Source organism: Entelurus aequoreus, linkage group LG08, assembly GCF_033978785.1.
Source record: "Entelurus aequoreus isolate RoL-2023_Sb linkage group LG08, RoL_Eaeq_v1.1, whole genome shotgun sequence".
In the NCBI taxonomy this organism is placed as follows: domain Eukaryota; kingdom Metazoa; phylum Chordata; class Actinopteri; order Syngnathiformes; family Syngnathidae; genus Entelurus; species Entelurus aequoreus.
This window is the reverse complement of record NC_084738.1, coordinates 18187492-18210277: the sequence shown is the minus strand read 5'-3', so window position 1 is coordinate 18210277 and position 22786 is coordinate 18187492. Positions and strand designations below refer to the sequence as shown.

The window sequence follows — 22786 nt, the reverse complement described above, 5'->3', positions numbered from 1 at the left end:
CGTTTCTCCACTCATACAGTATGTGATGAAATCGAAGTGTGTTTTTGAGGGCTTGGCTGAAATTGGGAAAACGAAAGCGAAACATCGGGAGTTCCTCGTGAAGGCAGCCCTTATCTTGGCTATTTAAGCGTTCCCAGTTTCAAGTCTGTCACTTAAAGGACGGCACTTGAACTCACCACAGGCAAAGGTCGACCATATACGGGGTAAAACGTTTCTCTTTATTCTTTACGTACAAAAAAATGCCTATCGTTCGTGTAATTGTATATCGTACACTTAAAAACTCGAACGCCAGCTTGCATACTCGAGTATGTTAGTGTTGTGTGTATGTTGGAGTTTACACCGTGTTTGCGAAGTTCCTCTTTTCTACAACTTAAACATTTGTGTATTTAGAAAACATATAAGTCACCTTTCATTCTCGGAGTTGTAGAGAAATTAAACATTAGGATGTTCTATATCTGTACAGCTCGACAGTAATACTTTTATTCTTTGTTTTATTTAAATTCATTTTACCCATTCATGGTGCAATGACGCCCTCTATAGGTCGGGAATGTATCCTACTATAAAACAATGGGGACATCCTGGATGGGTAAAAGCCCATGACAACTTTGAGTCACATTAGAAAGTGTGATTATATATATATATATATATATATATATATATATATATATATATATATATATATATATATATATATATATATATATATGTGTGTGTGTGTGTGTGTGTGTGTGTGTATGTATATATATATAATGTGTGTGTGTATATATATATAATGTGTGTGTGTATATATAAATATATATGTATGTAAACATATATGTATATATATGTATACATATATATGTATACATATATGTGTATATATGTATACATATATATGTGTATATATATGTATATATTTATATATAAATGTATTAGGGCTGCAACAACTAATCGATTAAATCGATTATAAAAATAGTTGGCGATTAATTTAGTCATCGAATCGTTGGATCTATGCTATGCGCATGCGCAGAGGCAATTTTTATTAATTTTTTATTTATTTATTATTATAATTTTTTTATAAACCTTTATTTATGAACTGCAACATGTACAAACAGCTGAGAAACAATAATCAAAATAAGTATGGTGCCAGTATGCTGTTTTTATTCAATAAAATACTGGAAAGGATAGAAATGTAGTTTGTCTCTTTTATCCGATTATTAATCGATTAATCAAAGTAATAATCGACAGATTAATCGATTATCAAATTAATCGTTAGTTGCAGCCCTAATATGTATGTATGTATATATATATATATATATATATATATATATATATATATATATATATATATATATATATATATATATATATATATATATATATATATATATATATATATGTTGTTTACACATGTTTTGTTTTCTTTCCCCTTAAGAGATGGCTCATTCCAAACCTCTGTTCGTTCAGTGGCTACGGGCTGAGATTGACAGCGGTAAGTACCCAGGTGTGCAGTGGACAAACCAGCAGGAAACCGAGTTTTGTATTCCTTGGAAACACGCTTTGCGACAAGATTCTTCTGTTACAGACAATCTCATCTTCAAAGTAAATCTTCTATATAAAATATTTCATTATAATATATATGGTGTATTGTCTCATTATTCCTGTCTCTTTGTGTGCTGTAGGCCTGGGCAAAGGTCAGTGGCAATGGCCGCGTCCAAGGCGACTCCACGGTGTGGAAGCGGAACTTCCGAAGCGTTCTGCGAGCCAAACAATTCAAAATGATGGCAGATAATAAAAACGACACAGCGAACCCTCACAAAGTGTACCGCTGGCCAAAAGACTCAACTTCACCTGGTGAGGCACAAACACCAGCAGTCATTAATATTCAAGTCTTAAATCATTGTAATAAAAATGTATATTATTTACCATTTTGACTTAATGTATTTAAAATGTTTTAATGATCCTGAATGTTTTGTATATACCGTTATATTTTATAAATAATAATAATGATTCTTATTCATTACGATTCTGAGTCAATTCTAATTGATTCCAGAATAAGACATTTTTTAGGCCGTCTCCGTGTTTAGTCGCCGCAGGTATACATCAGCAGCCAAAAGAGTCGCTTTTGCAACCTCTTTGGAAAAGTGTTTATTATAATTCATACATAAAAAATATACTGCGAGAATCTGTTTGAATCGAGAATCGTGTTGATTCTTAATCGAGTCATCACCCCAAGAATCGGAATTGTATTGATTTTTTGAGTTATCTAATGATATTGCAGTGTTGTCTCGAATCTGTATGCATGTAAGAAATAAATCAAAACCATATATCTTAAAAAATAATTAAGATTTTATAAACACCTCTCAGTTTGATGTGGTACACTCTACAGTACAACAACAAAATAACCAAAACAAAAAAAATAAGTGAAGTGAAGTCTGTGAATTATATTCATATAGCGCTTTTCTCTAGTGACTCAAAGCGCTTTTAAGAGTGAAACACAATATCTAAGTTACATTTAAACCAGTGTGGGTGGCACTGGGAGCAGGTGTGTAAAGTGTCTTGCCCAAGGACACAACGGCAGTGACTAGGATGGCGGAAGCGGGGATCGAACCTGGAACCCTCAAGTTGCTGGCACGGCCACTCTACCAAACAAGCTTGTTAATTAATTTGTCTTATAATCATCTAACATTTTAATATAATGATCCTATATATTTCCAATTAAATGAAGTATGCTTTGTATAATTAAAAACAAATATACACTGAACAAAAATATATATGCAACACTTATATTTTTGCTCCCATTTTTCATGAGTTGAACTCAAAGATCTAAAACTTTTACTATCTACACAAAAGACCTATTTCTCTCAAATATTGTTCACAAATCTGTCTAAATCTGTGTTAGTGAGCATTTCTTCTTTGCCAAGATAATCCATACCACCTCACAGGTGTGGTATATCAAGATGCTGATTAAACCGCATGATTATTCCACAGGTGTGCCTTCGGCTGCCCACAATGAAAGGCCACTCTGAAATGTGCAGTTTTATCACACAGCACAATGCCACAGATTTGAGGAAGCATGCAGTTGGCATGCTGACTGCAGGAATGTCCACCACAGCTGTTGCCTGTGAATTGAATGTTAATTTCTCGTCCATAAGGCGTTTCAGAGAATTTGTCAGTACATCCAACCGGTCTCACTGCCACAGACCACGTTTAACCACACGAGCCCAGGACCTCCACACCCAGCGGGTGCACCTCCATGATTGTCTGAGACCAGCCTCCCAGACGGCTTCTGCCACAATGGGTTTGCATAACCAAATAATTTCTGCATAAACTGTGAGAGACCATCTCAGGGCAGGTCATCTGCATGCTTGTCGTCCTCAACGGGGTCTCGACCTGACTGCAGTTCGTCGTCGTAACTGACTTGAGTGGGCAAATGCTTACATTTGATGGCGTCTGGCACGTTGGAGAGGTGTTGTCTTTACGGATGAATCCCTGTTTTCAATGTTCAGCGCTGATGGTGGCCCTTGGTGGGGATGGGGTTATGGTACGGGCAGGCGTATGTTATGGACAACGAACGCAAGTGCATTTTATTGATGGCATATACCGTGACGAGATCCTGAGGCCCATTGTTGTGCCACTCCCTCCAGGCTGGTCAGGTCCCCACTGTCCTGAAAACTGCAGTCATCAAACCACTCCTCAAAAAGCCCAGCCTAGACCCATAAGTGCTGGCTAACTACTGACCGATTTCCAACCTCCCATTCCTCTCAAAGGTGCTGGAAAAGGTAGTTGCTGCCCAACTTCATGACCATCTTAAAACCAACAACCTTTATGAAAAGTTCCAGTCTGGTTTCCGCTCTGGCCACAGCCCGGAGACTGCTCTGGTCAGGGTCACCAATGACCTGCTGATGACTGCTGATGCTGGTTCACCATCCCTTCTCATCCTCCTTGACCTCACTGCAGCATTCGACACTGTTGATCACCGCATCCTCCTACACCGCCTACACTCCACCATCGGACTCTCTGATACTGCCCTAAACTGGTTCACGTCCTACCTCACCGAAAGAACAGAGTTTGTCTCTCTGGGTGGGGCAAAGTCAGACACACTCTCTGTCACCTGTGGTGTCCTTCAAGGATCAGTCCTCGGCTCCACCCTTTTCACACTCTACATGCTCCCCCTTGGCCGTGTCATCAGCCAGCACGGAATATCATTCCACTGCTATGCCGATGACACCCAACTCTACCTGAAAACCAACCCAACCACCTCTGCAGCCCTGCCATCATCCACACTTACCAACAAAGGCGTTGATGAAACACAATTTTCTGCAACTGAACAGCTCCAAAACCGAAGCCATTCTAGTCGGCACCCCACATCAGACCCAGTCATACACCATCACCAGCATCGCCTTCTCCGGCCACGACATTCACCTCTCATCCTCAGTCACTAATCTGGGTGTTGGAATGGACCCTCACCTGACCTTTGAGGCTCACATAAAACAACTGTGCAAGACCTCCTTCTACCTCAGGAACATTGCAAAACTCCGTCCCTCACTTACGGTCTCTGATGCCGAGAGGCTCGTCCACGCCTTTGTCTCCTCCAGGCTAGACTACTGCAACTCACTTCTTGTCGGGATCCCCAGCAAGAACATCCAGAAGCTGCAGTACTTACAGAATAGTGCTGCTAGGATCCTGATGAGAGTGCGGAAATACGACCACAACACACCAGCTCTCAAATCCCTTCACTGGCTTCCTGTTCCACTCAGGATTGAATACAAAGTCTCCCTACTAACCCACCAGTGCCTCCATGGAAATGTCCCCCTCTACCTCAAAGAACTGCTCACCTCCGCTCCGGACAGGCTAACCTCCTCAAACCTCAGAGGACAAAGCTACGAACAATGGGAGACCGGGCTTTCTGCTCGGCCGCTTCCAGTCTGTGGAACGCTCTCCCTGACCACCTGAGGGCACTACAGACTGTGGATGCTTTTAAAAAGGGCTTAAAAACCCTTCTTTTTTAAAAAAAGCCTTTTTTTTCCTCGATATATGCGTGCTAGTTTTAGCTATCAGGCTGTTCTAGTTTTTATTTATTTATTTACTTGTATTATTTTTTTTTTTTAATACACTGTGGCACTTTGAGGTTGTTTGCTCAATGTAAAGTGCTTTTACAAATAAAATCCATTATTGTTATTATTATCATTCACCCGAGACCATCACCTCATGTTGCAGTATAACAATGCACGGCCCCATGTTGCAAGGATTTGTACACAATTCCTGGAAGCTGAAAACATCCCAGTTCTTGTATGGCCAGCTTACTCACCGGACACGTCACCCGTTGAGCATGTTTGGGATGCTGTGGATCGACGTACACGACCGCGTGTTCCAGTTCCTGCCAATATCCAGCAACTTGGCACATTCATTGAAGAGTGGACCAACATTCCACAGGTCACAATCAACAACCTGATCAACTCTATCCCAACGAGATGTGTTGCACTGTGTGAAGCAAATGGTGACTGCTTTTCAGACCCACCACCCCCCAGACCTCAATAAAGCAAAACTGCACTTTTCAGAGTGGTCTTTTATTGTGGGCAGCCTAAGGCACACCGGTGTAATAACCATGCTATTTAATCAGCATCTTGATATGCCACACCTGTAAGGTGGGATGGATTATCTTGGCAAAGAAGAAATGCTCACTAACACAGATTTAGACAAATTTGTGGATATAGTAAAAGTTTTAGATCTTTTGAGTTCAACTAATGAAAAATGGGAGCAAAAACAAAAGTGTTGCATTTATAGACAGTTTATTTATGTTAAAAATGTATTGCTTTAGCACTATTATTGTAACACAGTTGTCCCTCGTTTATCGCTGTTAATTGGTTTCCGGTATGACCGCAGTAAATAAAGTTACGTCATTAATTGTAAATCAAAAAATATAATAGCTAGAGCATAATAAACCTGTTTACAATCTTCCAAATATGTTTTTCAACATTATGAGAGCTCTCTAAACATGAAATAACACCCTTTAGTCACATTCACACTCTTTTAATTCAATATAGTAATGCTACCTGAGGCTGAGCCAATCAGATACTGAACAGCGTGATTTGATTGTTGGTTCCATCCTTCGTCCCTTTTTGGGTCACAGGAGGGGGCTGGAGCAAGGTACACCTGGGACAGATATTTTTAATTTATATAAACATTTTTATGCTTGAGCATACTTAGTTTATGACCCAAAAATTGTAGAAAATACTTTAAAAAAAAAAGGAAATGGTATATCGCAATATTTTAAAGCACTATGTAGTGAGGTATGACCATATGATAATTTTAGTATTATTTATTGATTTGATGATCCATATTGTTTTGTCTATTTATAGTTTAAACATAATTATACTGAGGGGGTGTCCAAAAATAATGTATTCACATCCGAATTGTGATTCTAATTTCGATTTTGAATCGATTAAAAATTTCGACCTTCGCTTTTACAATATGACATTTGAGGCCATCTTTGTGCGACATCATACACCGGAAACCAAAGGAGGAGCGTTTGTATCCTGTTTTGAAAAGTTTTTATTATAATTGATTTACCAAATGATATATTGCGAACATTGGTTTGAATCAAGAATCGATTCTGAACCAATTAGTCACCCCAAGAATCGTAATCACTGGAAATGTGAGCTAATGATGTAGTGTCGTCTTGTGTCTTACTGAAACATCTTAAAAAATGAGCCAAATATTTTAAACGTCTCTCAGCATGACACGGTACACTTTACACTACAACAACAGCCTAATCAAAACAATATTACCTGACACATCTTTCTTCAATAATTGAGCATTTCAATGTTATCTAATAATATTTTTTATATATTCAAAATTAAATAAAACATGTTTTTTTTTAAAGAAAATAAAGTATTTATGTTGAAAAGATACATTTATTGTAATAATATATATATATTTTTTTAAATAACTGAGTATCATTGTGTTGGCAAAGACAGCATTTTTTTTTTTAAATGTAGCGATAAATCATAACTTTCTGTATTTTTTCTGTGTTTTTCAACCACTGTGCCGCGGATGTGCCAGTCTGACTAGTGTGCCGTGGGAGATTATGTAATTGGGCTGAATTTTTTTTTGCAAACCAGTAATTATAATCTGCAAATAATGTGCTGTTGTTGAGTGTCTGTGCTGTCTAGAGCTCAGCAGAGTAACCATGTAATATTCTTCCATATCAGTAGGTAGCAGCAGGTAGCTAATTGCTTTGTAGATGTCGGGAACATGGTTTGTCGTGATCACAATATGCGGGAGGCAGCGTGTAGGTAAAAAGGTATCTAACGCTTAAACCAAAAATAAACAAAAGGCGAGTGTTGCTAAGAAAAGGCATTGAAGCCTAGGAATGGCTATGCAGAACGAAACTAAAACTGAAATGGCTGCAAAGTAAACAAAAATAGAATGCTGGACGACAGCAAAGACTTACAGCGTGTGGAGCAGACGGCGTCCACAAAGTACATCCGTACATGACATGACAATCAACAATGTACACGCAGAGAAGGATAGCGTCCGCACAACTTAAATGGTCTTGACTGCTAAAACAAAGCAGGTGCGGGGAATAACGCTCAAAGGAAGACATGAAACTGCTACAGGAACACACACCAACAAAACAGGAAAAGCCACCAAAATAGGAGCGCAAGACAGGAACTAAAACACTACACACAGGAAAACACCAAAAAACTCCAAATAAGTCATGACGTGATGTGACAGTACACCTACTTTGAGACAAGAGCTATAGTGATGCATGGTTGGTTATGGTTTAAAGTCATATCCAACAATTGCGAGAACGACTTTTTATTGTCAATATCGGCTTCTGAGTTTCATTTTTTAATGTTTTCTGCTGCTGGTGTGCCTCGGGATTTTTTTCAATGAAAACAGGTTGAAGAATACTAGTATATACAGTACCTTGTATAGTTATTATGAATATAAGAGCTTATTTTCTTGTCCGCTCCATTAGACAACTCCATTGCTGTAGCCTTAAGCCAACAGGAACCGGATTTGTATGGGAGTCCTCCTAATGAGGATATTCTGCAGATGTGTCTAACGGAGCTCAACATTGGGCCTCAAATAGGTAACGACATCATTCCACCCAGAACACACACCTTGCACTGCAGAGTTCTTCAATTCCTCCCAACTTTTCCTTCCCCCACACACACTCACTCAGAGGACGCTGCAGCCTTTAAGCTTCCTCCCGAGCAACAGGAGCTCCGGCATCAGCTCCTGATTGGCGGGCACGCGTTGCCGGGGCAACAGCCGTATCCAGTAGCTTTGGAGGGTGCCGTCTGTGAAGCCGGGTTGCCCGAGCAACCGGCATGTCCAATGACGCCAGCCGAGGGAGGGGCGTGCGGAGGCCAATTTGCGGTGCAGTTTCTAGACACTGTGAACAAGACCAAGGAGGGAAATCATTTTAGTAAGTTGGCAGGAAAACGAGCTCGTAAGTCAGTATTGAGTAGGACAATTAACACGCCTTCTGTTTTGCTTTGACAGAGACACAATACAGGATATCCGTGTTCTACAGAGGCGAGAAGGTGTCTGAGCAGCTGGTTAATAACGAAGCTGGATTCCGCCTAATTTACAGGTAACATGCAAATAAAGCACCTATGACATGCAGCATAACGTTTATTTTAAACATTTTTGTATTGGGTTTTAGACACAGGGATAGACAAACATGCATTAAATGCTCTTTTCTCCCCCCAACAAGTAAAAAACACAAAAAATCTAAATCAAATCAAATAAATAACTACATTCAAAAAGAGAAACAGCAGACAGATATCGACATAAAAGCAGAGTTGCATTCCTGAATGGCCCTAGAGAGACACAACACTCATCAACCACCCACATTTCAATTGTGTTTCATTTGGGGTTAATTTGGAGATACATGTCTCAGAAAGGCCAGCATAACGTTTTTATAAACCCTCAGAGGCATACATAATTTAAGAACAGAAGAGTAGCACCAGGACGAAAAAGGTCTTCAATGTTTTCTACTGTTTTTGCTCAAATCTCACAATTAGCTTCAGTCCTTGATTAAAAATAGCAAATTATGTCATGTTTAAAAAAAATAAATCTATTTCATCCCTTTTAAATCCCAATTCATCTGATTATGTCAGTATTGTGTTTTTTAAATGTGCATAAAAACGGTTAACATTTGTTTTATTGCTAATATCATGTATATTAGGTCCTGATCCTGACCCCAGTCTGTTAACATTTATTGTATGGATGAAACAATAAAATACATTTTATGCAAATTTTTCAAAAAAAAATTGCTGGCATAATTAGGTCAAGGAGCATTCAGAGGGTTAAAGTAATATTTTTGTAAATTTAAGACTGACGTTGAAAATGGGATCTGAGCAAAAAAAGTAGAAAGAAATATAAATCCCAAATCTTTTTATAACACTCCTAACTCCCTGTGGACTTTTTTGTCCTGGCGCTACTCTCCTGGGTTAAGATTATTTCCCAGTGTTGATATATGAACGAATTTGAAATAGACATTAAAAAAATTGAACATGGAAAAATGTCATTGCAAGTTAAGCCCAAAAAGTGAGCAAAAAAAGGACAAAAAAGTCCCCAATATACGGTACTTTAAGGGTTAAATATCTGTGTAGTACTGTGTACTACATTTCAGACAAAAAAAAAGTAGGAATATAACCGTGACTGTGATTTACCTAAACCGCAAAAGGACGCAGGGGATAATTGGAAAGAGGCCAATTTAAATAGATTTATATTGCATGGGAAAAGCGGGAAGTACCGTATTTTTCGGCTTGTAAGTCGCTACGTAGTATAAGTCGCACCGGCCGAAAATGCATAATAAAGAAGGAAAAAAACATATATAAGTCGCACTAGAGTATAAGTCGCATTTTTTGGGGAAATTTTTCGCCAGTCCCTTACAAGTTTCTCGCTCCTCCAAACTTTCTTTCTGCTGCTCGATTTTGCATATTTCACTACTTCCAGCTTGTAACCTGCACTATATGATTTCCTTTTCGGTGCCATTTTTGTTCAGCCCTTCTCAGTTTTTATAAGTTACCGCCAATGTTGAAATGATCAATTTTCACAGGTACAGAAGTAGTAGCAGGTAGCATCTTTTTTTTCTCACAATGCACTTCTGCCATGACCCGCCCCCGCCAAATTTTTTATTGGTTGACGTGTGTGTGTGACGATTGCTGATATACGCCTAGTCTCTTACGTGAATGAGATAAATAATATTATTTGATATTTTACGGTAATGTGTTAATCATTTCACACATAAGTCGTTCCAGAGTATAAATCGCCAAACTATGAAAAAAACTGCGATTTACAATCCGAAAAATATGGTAAAACATAGCCCTTTTTGATCACACACTCACTTATTAGGAGGTGTATTGCGTGACAAAGCAGCAACAGAACCAATGTTGGAATGGCAGTGAGGGACCAAAGTGTCAGTCAGCTGATGTAAACAACAGTGCAATAACAGTTGAGAAAGCAACACTCTTAAAGCAGCTGGATGGCTCAGAAGTTACTCCCACCTCAAACTTGGGAGGTTGCCTACAGCCACAGCCGTTAATGCCAGACCGTGTGCTCCTTGTCCTTTGTTATGAAATCTGTTAATTAATTTGAGACTAGAGATGTCTGATAATGGCTTTTTTGACGATATCCGATATTCCGATATTGTCCAACTCTTAATGACCGATTCCGATATCAACCAATACCGATATATACAGTCGTGGAATTAACACTTTATTATGCTTAATTTTGTTGTGATGCCCCGCTGGATGCATTAAACAATGTAACAAGGTTTTCCAAAATAAATCGACTCAAGTTATGGAAAAAAATGCCAACATGGCACTGCCATATTTATTATCAAAGTCACAAAGTGCATTATTTTTTTTTAACATGCCTCAAAACAGCAGCTTGGAATTTGGGACATGCTCTCCCTGAGAGAGCATGAGGAGGTTGAGGTGGGAGGGTTTTGGGGGGGCGTGGGGGTAGGAGGTAGCGGGGGGTGTATATTGTAGCGTCCCTGAAGAGTTAGTGCTGCAAGGGGTTCTGGGTATTTGTTCTGTTGTGTTTATGTTGTGTTACGGTGCGGATGTTCTCCCGAAATGTGTTTGTCATTCTTGTTTGGTGTGGGTTCACAGTGTGGTGCATATTTGTAACAGTGTTAAAGTTGTTTATACGGCCAACCTCAGTGTGACCTGTATGGCTGTTGACCAAGTATGCATTGCATTCACTTGTGTGTGTGAAAAGCCGGAGATATTATTTTACTGGGCCGGCATGCAAAGGCAGTGCCTTTCAGGTTTATTGGCGCTCTGTACTTCTCCCTACGTCCGTGTACACAGCGGCGTTTTAAAAGTCATAAATTTTACTTTTTGAAACCGATACCGATAATTTTGAAACCGATACCGATAATTTCCAATATTACATTTTAAAGCATTTATCGGCCGATAATATCGGCAGTCCAATATTATCGGACATCTCTATTTGAGACATTAATTGTAGTCTTTAGATCAGTGGTTCTCAAACTTTTCTTCACCAAGCACCACTTCAGAAAAAACATGGCACTCCAAATACCACCGTAATGACCAACATTAAAATACAGTAGCGCGGTAGGCCCGAGTGCTCATTAAAAACAAGGCAGAGGTTTTATTTAACAACTATATTTACTTTTTTGGCCCAAGTAACATTACACAGAGTTTGAATAGTAACAGTCTGTTTGAGTATAAGAAAATAAAACACTGTACTTTAATCAAGTGATTCTTAGGCGTACCACTAGATGTAGCCCGCGTAACACTAGTGGTACACGTACCATAGTTTGAGAAGCCCTGCTTTCGAGTAAATGCATTGTCTTTACTTCAGGCCACAACTGGTGGAACCCACGTTGGACCAGGAGTCCGGCCTGTCCCTGGTGTCCCTGCCAAGTCCCACCACCATTATAAGTCAAGTCCAAGCCGAGTATACCCAGCGTATCCTGGACAATTTGGGCGAGGGTTTCGAGTTGACCGTGGCAGGCGACGTGATTTATGGCCAGCGGCGAGGCGAAAGCAAAGTTTTTTGGAGTTTCTCCAAGTTCGACCAGAGCAGAAACACACAAGAGATCTCCAAGCGGCAGCGACAACCGCTTTACCAATTCACCAACTTTATCCAGGGTAGGAGTTTTTGGTTCTTTTTTTTGTGGTGTTTTTCTCGCCTTGATGACTGGATTGATTTCGTCGTCTCCCATAGGGATTCTGGACTTTATCGGAGGCAAAGAGTGCAGGCCCTGCTCTCTCTTCCTCTGCTTGGGCGAGAAGTGGCCTGATCCAGAGATGAGAACATGGAATAAGAAACTCATCACAGTGGAGGTGAGGTCAAACATGTTTTAGATTAGAAGACATAAGGGCAGGCCCCTGTACGATCCAAGTAACAAGTGCTAAATAACGTTTGCGAAGTAAAACATTTTGAGTGCACTTGCTATTAGTGGGCGTGTTACGGGTGATTTACTAAGACTGCATGTACAATTGATAACAAGTGCAAAAGTAGAGGAGACTGTTCTCTGTAAATTAGGTTTTTGCATGTATACTGGTTGTCACCATGGAGCCACTCATTTGCCTCCACATTTATGGCATCATTAGCTCCGTCCAACATGTGGAGTTTTTAATGTTGTTGACATGCAGCGCGTAAATATAATATGCACCACCTTTTCTAGCCTTTGTTGAAGTTCGATCTAGGCAATAGAACTTACTTTTAGCATGCTGAATGCTCTGGAGGCACTGCGGTGTTGAAACGGTGCATCTGGAATGATCCAGGCGCAAGAAAATGCATATTGCAAGATATTTTTTCATATGGGAGATTAATTTATCACACTACATTTCCTGAAGAACACCATTAAACCCCCCACCAAAATGACTTACCGTATTTTTCAGACTATAAGTCGCAGTTTTTTTCATAGTTTGGCCGGGAGTGCGACTAATACTCAGGAGCGACTTATGTGTGAAATTATTAACACATTACCGTAAAATATCAAATAATATTATTTAGCTCATTCACGTAAGAGACTAGACGTATAAGATTTCATGGGATTTAGCGATTAGGAGTGACAGATTGTTTGGTAAACGTATAGCATGTTGTATGTGTTAATAGTTATTTGAATGACTCTTACCATAATATGTTACATTAACATACCAGGCACGTTCTCAGTTGGTTATTTATGCGTCTTATAACGTACACTTATTCAGCCTGTTGTTCACTATTCTTTATTTATTTTAAATTGCCTTTCAAATGTCTATTCTTGGTGTTGGGTTTTATCAAATACATTTCCCCAAAAAATGCGACTTATACTCCAGTGCGACTTATATACGTTTTTTTCCTTCTTTATTGTGCATTTTTGGCCGGTGCGACTTATACTCCGGAGCGACTTATAGTCCGAAAAATACGGTAATTTAATTTGTTTTAATCAGCCCTTTAAAGGAGACCTATTATGCAAAACCAACTTTTTTTACCTGATAGTACCTGTTTTTGTGTATTTGGGATCTGCATTAGTACCAACAATTTTAAATTAAAACCATGGAGGCATGGTGGAGATATTATGGGTTTTACTTCTATAGCGCTTTTCTACCTTTTTTTTTAAGGAACTCAAAGCGCTTTGACACTATTTCCACATTCACCCATTCACACACACATTATAAAACAATCTTGCCTTCCTTCATACTTCCTCTAAACGAGCCTTTTGGAATTTGCCCGACATTTTTCCAATTTGTGACGTCAGCAGATCATCCATATATGGTAGAGATTTAGCCAAAGAGCTTTGCGCGAGGCCGCCATTGTAGTTAACAATTTCCTTCTTTTACTCTATCCTCTTGTTGTGGGGCAGACTGTTGCCGTTTCTTGTACAAAGTAATGTATAGTTCTAACATATCTATCCGTGGACTCCATATGGAAACAGTAAAAACCACAACATAGCTGATGTTGTCGAAGTGGAGCCACGTAATTCAGGCCGCTCACAAAACGACGCATCCTGAAGAACATAAACTGTGCAACATTTTAACCAATGAACCCCCATTATATGTTATGAAGACCACAAGAAAGCGTTTTCCATCCATCCATTTTCTACCGCTTGTCCCTCTCGGGGGGGCTGGAGCTTATCCTGGATGGGTGGATCTTTATTGTCATTGCACAAGTACAACTGCAAATTGTGTTTTCAGCACAATACCTGCTCAAGATTAGACAAACAAACATTGTACAGAAACGCTGATGGGTCGCCACACAGCGCCCCGTAAAAGGTGGAAAAAGGTAGAGGCTTGGGGAGGATGAGTAAAAAAAATTAAATCTCAAGACTGGTCATAATTCCGAATAGGTAGATATCTTCAATGTTCTCGACTGAAAGGGTCGCCAGGCACGCGACACTCCTTCTCCCAAGAGTCCGTCGTGTGTCCAGCAACAACAGCTCTGTTGAGACGCAGGTTCCCCCAGAACCGAGACCTTTTCAAATTTTGTTACACCCTGGACTCGTCGCCACTTCATCGCAGGGCCAACACAGATAGTCAGACAATATTCACATTCACTCACAAACTAGGAACAATTTTAATCTCGCTACTCAGCCTATCCAGGAAGTGTTTTAAATGTAGGGAAAACAAATCATAATATGACCCTTTTAAGTCATCAAGCCGCTATAAAATTATATTTCTGAATAGAAAATATGTCTAGTATTTTTATTTCTGATGGTTCAAATATGTTGATACGCACACAGACTGTATATTCTCTCTCTCAGTTGTCATCTTCTTTCTCACAGCGTAACTGTACAGGTACATTCATAACGTGCTGGACATAGACGCAGAACAGTTTTAGCCTTGATAAATCCCATCGCAAGTGCTAAATAATTATATTTGCATTTCCTCCTCCTAAGACTTTGTGTGTTCTGATATTTCGCATATACATGCAGACGGTAAATGGACTGCACTCTACTTTGCGTGTGCTATCAAGTTTGCACGTGTCGTAATACACACAAACCTTTAGTACATGGGTGTCAAACCCTTTGCAGCACTAACTCTTCCGGGACGCTACAAGGTGTGTGTGTGGGGGTGGGGGTGGGGGGTGGGGGGGGGGTGTGAGGGGGCGGCAGGGTTTGGAGGTAGCGGGGGTGTATATTGTAGCGTCCCGGAAGAGTTAGTGCTGCAAAGGGTTCTGGGTATTTGTTCTGTTGTGTTTATGTTGTGTTACTGTGCGGATGTTCTCCCAAAATGTGTTTGTCATTCTTGTTTGGTGTGGATTCACAGTGTGGCGTATATTTCTAACAATGTTAAAGTTGCTTATACGGCCACTCTCAGTGTAAACTGTATCGCTGTTGATGAAGTATGCGTTGCATTTACGTGTGTGTGCGTACAGAAGCCGCTCATATCTTGTGACTGGGCGGGCACGTTGTTAGAAGGGATGAAAAGCGGATGTGACGTCAGCTCGTAGAGGACGTTAAAAGCAGTGCCTGTAAGGCACGCCCCCAATACTGTGGAATACGAGAAATAATGACTGATGAACACCTTCGTTCGATAATGAGGGTTGCCTCAGCTCAAAGCCTGAGCCCCGACATTAATGAACTAGCATCCAAGAAAAGATGCCAGGTATCTGGCTTGGTCACATCAGATTAGATCAGTGTGTTGCAAACTGAGCAGTTTAAAGTCCTGAATGGTTGGTTTATTCATTATTTTATTTTCAAATTTATTAGCCTGTGGAAAAAGTTAATGTTGATATTTACCTCAGAAGGCTGCAAATAGAAAAGAGGCATTACATTTTTATTTAAATTGTATTTGATATGCCATTTATATTTTTTAATTATTATTATTATTATTTGAAACTCGATTTTGCATGTCACTATAAAGTTATATAAGCCTTGCTTGTTCAATATTTAATGCAAAACTTGTTTGGGTCCCTATCAAAAAGGTTAATTTGTTAAACCTTGGCCCGCGGCTTTGTTCAGTTTAAAATTTTGGCCCACTCTGTATTTGAGTTTGACACCCCTGCTTTAGTAGATCAGGGCATTTACTAGGGACCAATTTTTGGCGCCGGACAGATAGAAATACATCAGTAGATAGAATATATACACAAATTATACCAGTATTTAGTATCAAAAATATGAAAAAATACTCATACATTCTGTAACGTCCAGGAAGAAATTATGTCAGTCAGCTTGAAAAATATAAAATACGTGAAGGATAGTTTTATTGAAGTGTTTGCTATATTTAGAAATCATATATTTCATATCAATCATACCATTTAGAAATCATGGATGTGAATTGTGTTACAAATTGAGAACAGGTAGTAATTGCTATGAAGTTGAGAAGGAGTAGGATTAAATAAGCTTTGCTTCTTCCTACTCCTTTTTGGACATGTTGTGAAGACAAATTAAAATTTTTAAAATATGGGATGTATTATATTGTAACTGTATACATGTTCAAAATAGACTTTAACCAAACAACCAACCAATATTTTAGGTTTCTCACGAGGAAACCTTATGAACTACTATAAAATTGGATAAAATTGAGTAGATGGCGAGTTATTGTTGTCCCAAAAATCCAAAATTGTTACCAATTTTCAGTAGAATTCCCATATTTTAAAATGCAAATGTTGATGCTCCTCTTGGACACACGTAATAAAGGTGTTTGTAAAATCCCCTGATGTATTTTTCAAAACGTTATGTCGCTACTGGTCTGCCGTTTAAAAAAAAAATTGTTAAAAAACAACTGAACTGATGTATACTATTCATGTTTAGCTAAATTGTACTGTAAATGAATATCAGCTCCAACTATCGGCCTCCTTGAATACTAAGTTTGTGACAGTGTTGAATGAATCTGCCCACTGCTAGTGATACATCTTAGATATATGTGTTTCCTATGTCTCACACAACTCTTATTGAACAATCAAGTTAATTACGTATATTTCAAGTAAATGTCAACAATTCTTGTTAAGTAACTGAAAAATATATCATAATGAAATATCTTTTACAGCGAGCTAAAATAGTATTATGAAATTACTGAATAACTTTTTGTGAAAATGTAAAAAAAAATCAGCTCCGTGTTCAGCAAGTTGTGCAAAAAGTTGGTAAAAAGTACCAAAGTGGATTTTAGGTTCATCCTAAAATTTCACCCACAAGCCAAAAATTCTAAATTGTTTCTAAGTAGTATATATTTCTCCATAAGTAGGTGTGCATATACTGTGATATCTTGACTCATTGATGTACATAAAGGCACATTCCGATGTTGTGACACATTTGGGTTAAGCAATACTAAGGCAGAACATTAATATTTAGTTAAAGGTTAGCATCAAAATCAGTTATACAATATTATTTTCAGTGAAAAGTGTATAAAAACAGCTATATACTATTTGAAAATGCCTTACTTACTTAGTATTTAAGAAAAAAAAATCTGTTTCTATAGGAAGGGAACTGTATGTGTTGATCAAGATGTGATTATATGCAAGACAAAAGTGAATATCTGTAACTTTCAGTGTTTTTTGAGTGAATAAAAATGCTCATAAGACAATCATTTACCCGGACATTAAGCTAAGAAACTATGATTGCGTAAAGCCCACGGGTCGGCCTCAGAGGGCTAACGTAGTTACAAAAGCAAGGTTGAAAAAAAAGTCTGTCAATCATCGGCCCATTATTGATCGTCTGCTGCTATTCATAGGCTACATTTCTTTTTGGAAGTGGCCTGAATTTGAATTGGTCCTTCCTGCTTCATGCACCACCACTCCAACAAGTTGTGTGGAAATATCAAACACATGTTTGTGTGATTCTAAAACCACCCAACCAACCAACCTGAATGCAGCCTGACAATGACGTAATTCATGTTCTCCTTCTTCAGGTGGTTCTCACGTCGTTGGAGATCTTGAAGAACATGGCAGTCGATGGTGGCGCTTCGTCCCTACAGTCTGTTGATCTGCAGGTGTCGCTTGAAGAGATGGTCGTAGGCTGATGCTGCACTTTTTCTTTTTTTTAAGATTGCAAATGCCGCCATGTTTACAATCAATCATTATATAAAACTTGAACAAACCTCTATGTCAGGGACATTTCAGTAAATTGTTTAGGGGGCCAGGCGACTGGTCCAGGGTGTACCCCGCCTTCCGCCCGAATGCAGCTGAGATAGGCTCCAGCACCCCCCGCGACCCCAAAAAGGGACAATCGGTAGAAAATGGATGAATGGATGTTTTGGGGGCCACATTTCCGGAAAACTAAGGGGGCAGACTTCCCCTTAAACTATCAGTCCTGCTTTGTATAATCCGGAGAACCAGTGTCCTCTACAGTAGACATTTGATTTTGGTCTATTTATTTTGTCAGAGCTACAGGAGGGCTCTGCCATTTTTAAGGACCTTCTGTAAAAAATGCTAGTTAAAAATAATCTTTATTATATACACTCTAGTGATTTTAAGAATCTGCTGCAAAAATGTGAGTTTCACAATGTTTTTTTTAACTGAACTCGCAGGCCACCATTTATAAACAAGCTATAGCAACACCTTACCATGAATTGATTTACGTGGACCCCCCGACTTAAACAAGTTGAAAAACTTATTCGGGTGTTACCATTTAGTGGTCGATTGTACGGAATATGTACTGTACTGTGCAATCTGCTAAAAAAAGTTTCAATCAATCAAAAAAAAAACAACCTTAGTTACATTACTCACATTACGAAAAAGGGACTTAAAGGGGTGCCTTGAGGAACGCCTCAGACATGTAAATCACAAGTTTGGACCCCAGTGTTCTATGTTTGCTAGTGTAACGGGGGCCAGCCAGTGTGGCTGTGCCAGGTGTACGTTCGTAAACCTCACTCCCTGACAACTTCAAAGAGTGTACTGAACACTGAGTTGGCAGCTCTGGTTTTTGGCCAAGTGCCTAGCACACTTAACTCTTATTCGGGAGACAGCGGTTCCCGCCCCGCTGGGAGCAGAGGCAGTCTGGGAAGATCGATACACAATGCAAAGCTGCTACACTAGCAAGGTTAAAATGCCAATGTGTTTACAGTGGTCCAAGTTCCTCTATAAAACAGGAGCACTCACGTTTTTTTAGGAATTTGCTGCAAAAATGTTTGTCTCACAAGTATTCAACTGAACCTTGTTGGCCCTCAGGCCGCCTGTTGAAAATACCTGCCCTCTGTGAATAATTTCCTTTTTTTCCATTGTGTTTCGTTGTTCTGCCAATTCCTATAAAAGTGCAATGTAATTACTAAAACTGACAGTCCTGGATTTCATCATCATTTGTTTAATCACAATCACCACTTAGTCACATTTCACACGTATTAGGGTGAGGAATGACTTTCAACTCGTTAAGACTTCAATCACTCATTAGAGGAAGGACTTTCCAGCTAGGCTTCTATGTGGCGTGTGTACAGACACACCTAAAACCTTCAAGCTCACAAAGATTAAGGTGACGCCTCCAAATGTGTCACATGGAATTTACGCAGAGTGTTGCCAATACTTTGTGGCGTACAATAATAAGTTTGAGGTAAGGCCCCTTTTCCTTGCAGCATGCCTGTGCACCTGTACATGTTGTTGGAGGCCGTCTAACACATTCTTTGGATTAAGAGGCCAGAGTCCTCTTCACATAAGAGTGAAAAGTTCAGTTTAATTTCATTAAAGTTCTTTTTATGACGTAATGGCCACTTGTCCCAATCATTTTGTCCAATACAACTAAAAGTAAATCAAATTGATCCTATAAGGAGAAAAAAATAAAACAACACTTCTTTCTAGGTCTATCCACAAATATCGAAGCACTAAAACAGCAAAAAAGGATATTTAGGAGAACAGAACGGACTTCATTGATTTGAGTCCTTCTCTTTTTCATCCGTGTCTGACGCCGACTCTTCTGTGAGACTGTTCTCCCTCAGTCCCGCCATCGGTACCAGCTTTCCATCTGCGTCCACTCCCATTGGCTGAATAATGTTATCCCTGCAGTAAATGTAGACAGCTGTGATGCTGACGTGCTTGCTTGGTTGTGTTGTTCTTCACAGACCTGGACAGCTTGTTGAAGAGTCGAATGAGCCTCGTAGCTTCTTCCTCCTTCTCCTCCTCCGTCATGCCCTCCATGGGGTCGGTCTGCTCCCGCTCCACTCTCCCAGTGACCGGGTTGATGCGGTCTTTCACCTGTCGGTACTCCTCAGTGTCAGAATCGGAGTCGCTGGAGTACAGGGTGTTGCTGCAGGAGGTTCTGGACGTGGGGCCGCCCAGCAAGCCTCTGGTGGCGAGGAGTCCCGCCGCGTTGCCGTAGCCTGTGTACTTCACAAATCGCCTCACTGAGAAGAGAAAAGAAGGCGATGTTTGTTGTTGTTTATGATAAAACTGTAGTTCACTTTTACCGTTTTCCTTGCAGAGGACAAAAATAAGGTCGGCAGCGCAATGTTTGACGTCCGTGTCCAGGTTTGTCATGAGACGGACCAGGCGACTTTTTACGGTGCAGCCGTCCTCTGGCCTCTGAGAAACATCTCTCAGAGGAGGCAGGATCTATTGTTCATAAAAAGTACAGAACCAGTACCAGTTTAATACCAATCTGTAAAGATTAATAATGCAATTGTGCTTTTATTACATATTTCCGAATGTAATGGCGCGTTTCTTTGTGGGCCCGACAGCTTTCTGTCAGCAGATTGAGAATTGGAGTTAGTTTCTCTTTGACTCTGTCCCCCTGGGAAGCACAACAAAAGCAATGGTAATCTCCAGTTATTATGCAAATATGACCAAGAGAGCAGTGGTTTTCAATTTTTCTTACACCAAGTACCACCAAGTAGTTTCGAATGTGTGGCTTGCACTTGCATGTTACGGCATTATTGCAGTAAACATATTTGTCTCTACTATAACGTTATTATTTTTAAAACAAATTCTGATGTTCTTGCCGGTACCACTAAATGGACGGAGCCAATCAGCCTATTAGAGCAGGGGGCCATTTTTGTCCGGCCCTCTTTATTGGTCCTCTGCATATTCTAAAAAAAAAAATGAATTCATTAGTAATGACAATATATTATTATATATTAAACTAATTTACTTTATCACATATAACACTAACATAAGATGTTGATGTTTTATTCTGATAGCTTTGCATATGTCGACTTACATAGATTGGATATAGCATCTTTAACGCAAATACTGTCAGGCCTGATTTACTAAGATCCAAATAACAAATGTTAAATAACACGTGCAAATTATAAAATTGTGTGTACTGTTAGTGGACATACAATTGATAACAAGTGCATAGGTGGTGTAGACCGCACTATTTAAATTAGTGTTTTTTGTGTACTGTACTGTACTGTCACCATGGAGACACTCATTTACCTCCACATTTGTGGCATCATGTGGTCTAACCGGTGGCGTTTTGTCATGTTGTTGACATGCAGCACAAAAATATAATATGAACCACCTTTTCTGGGCTATATTTAAGCATGCTCTAGACAACAAAACCTACTTTTAGCACGCATGAAGGTATGCTATGGGAGGTGCTGCAGTGTGATTAGTTTTTTTCCATACAGGAGCTATATAAACGAACACAATTTAAAAAAAAATAGTCCAACAGACAAAAAAACCCCTGCTGAATTGGTTTTAATCAGCCCTGTAAGTCATCGAGCAGCTACGCAATTATATTGCTGAATAGAGAATATGACTATTTCTGAGTAAATATTTTGACACGCACACAGATGGAATATTCTTTCTGTTATCTGTCTTTGTCTTACTCACAGCCATTGGAGCGCACTGTGCCAGTTTGCACGGGTACTCCAGACGTGCTAAATATAGATGCAAAACATCGGCAACAGAACAATTTGAGTCTTGATAAATCCCATTGCGAGTGCTTAATGATTATATTTGCATCTCGTCCGCCCAGTATTGTCAACGCTTTGTGGATTGCGCTCCCTATTTTGCTTATTTAAAAGACGTAATCCTCTGCGCACAAGCTCAGTAGATCAGCTTTGTGTGCGCTATCAAGTTTGCACCTTTAGTAGATCAGGCCCAAAATGTATAAAAGGTGCACCCGCATCTTTTAATTTGTCTGTAGAGGCCCTCGCTGGAAAAAAAAGTGTGGACTTCCCCTGTCTTAGAGGATGTAATCAGAGCCACCTGATTGGACCCTTACACAATGCTGTATAAATAATGGAGGAACTGCAATTGCAGAAAAATGCTTCAGTCTTGTGACTCTTACTGATTCCAAGCGTCTCTCCATGAATAGCAGCAGGGTGTGGACACAGTCCATGTTGACCCCCTGGCACTGCTCAGAGTCGGGCTCCAGTGGCACCATCAGGAGAACATCCAGACACTGGAGAGGCAGCGCCGTTAGCAGGTTGACCGTATGACTGCAATATAAAAAGATATCTTAAAGAAACGTAGACTTTGTAGTGATTTAATTTATAATCATTTAGGTCAACGAAATTAAGGTAGAAAAAAATGGTAAAGAAAACCCTAACCCCTGCAGTTCATCTGTGTCCTCGGGCAACATGCACTTCCTCATCATGCAGAGACGCAGGATTGCCACTAGATGTCGGTACAGCGCTGCATCAGCCTGGGGAGTATGCCAACATACATGTTTACATTACTGTGGCAGAAAGTAAGAAGTTGTTCTGTTCCACTGATGCTCACCTCGCTCGGCGCATGTCCATGGGCTCTGTGTGTGACGTTGAAAAGGATTTTCAGGATCTCGATGATGCGCTGAGAGGCCTCCAGAGAAATAGGTGATGCCGCCGGGTCCAGCACGCAGTCATACTGCTCCTTCCACTGCACCTCCAGGTAGCCCTCCAGGGCCGCTGAGAGGATGGAGACGCCTCCCTCCTGGAAGAGGCAAATTAAGTCAGAGATTATTAAAACTTAA

At 39.8% G+C, this 22786-nt stretch overlaps 2 protein-coding genes across 8 annotated transcripts in view; one reads left to right on the top strand and one right to left on the bottom strand.

Annotated features, from left to right (window-relative positions):
• Positions 1-104: 104 nt before the first annotated feature.
• On the top strand, positions 105-19592 carry irf3 (interferon regulatory factor 3). The gene is made up of 9 exons (XM_062055838.1): positions 105-203; positions 1415-1581; positions 1662-1833; positions 7967-8080; positions 8174-8419; positions 8497-8587; positions 11839-12128; positions 12205-12323; positions 17814-19592. Exons 2-9 carry the CDS (start codon positions 1417-1419, stop codon positions 17922-17924), a joined length of 1308 nt encoding a protein of 435 aa, XP_061911822.1. The 5' UTR covers positions 105-203; positions 1415-1416; the 3' UTR covers positions 17925-19592.
• si:dkey-94f20.4 (synembryn-A) overlaps positions 19172-22786 on the bottom strand; it is a 24557-nt gene continuing 20942 nt past the window's right edge. For all 7 annotated transcript variants that reach the window (XM_062055832.1, XM_062055834.1, XM_062055829.1 and 4 more), the window contains 7 exons: positions 22558-22746; positions 22386-22480; positions 22124-22274; positions 20525-20620; positions 20298-20442; positions 19955-20234; positions 19172-19890 (listed from right to left, as the gene is read on the bottom strand). In XM_062055832.1, coding sequence (XP_061911816.1) covers positions 19758-19890; positions 19955-20234; positions 20298-20442; positions 20525-20620; positions 22124-22274; positions 22386-22480; positions 22558-22746 — 1089 coding nt within the window. In that variant the 3' untranslated portion in view covers positions 19172-19757. The remainder of the gene's footprint in view (positions 19891-19954; positions 20235-20297; positions 20443-20524; positions 20621-22123; positions 22275-22385; positions 22481-22557; positions 22747-22786) is intronic.

What these genes read in the sequence shown, in the direction of transcription:
- irf3 (XM_062055838.1), top strand. Translation starts at nt 1,417, where the DNA reads ATGGCTCATTCCAAACCTCTGTTCGTTCAGTGGCTACGGGCTGAGATT. An exon ending in CAGACAATCTCATCTTCAAA is followed by an intron (nt 1,582 to 1,661) that starts GTAAATCTTCTA and finishes TGTGTGCTGTAG; the next exon opens with GCCTGGGCAAAGGTCAGTGG. An exon ending in GGATTCCGCCTAATTTACAG is followed by an intron (nt 8,588 to 11,838) that starts GTAACATGCAAA and finishes TCTTTACTTCAG; the next exon opens with GCCACAACTGGTGGAACCCA.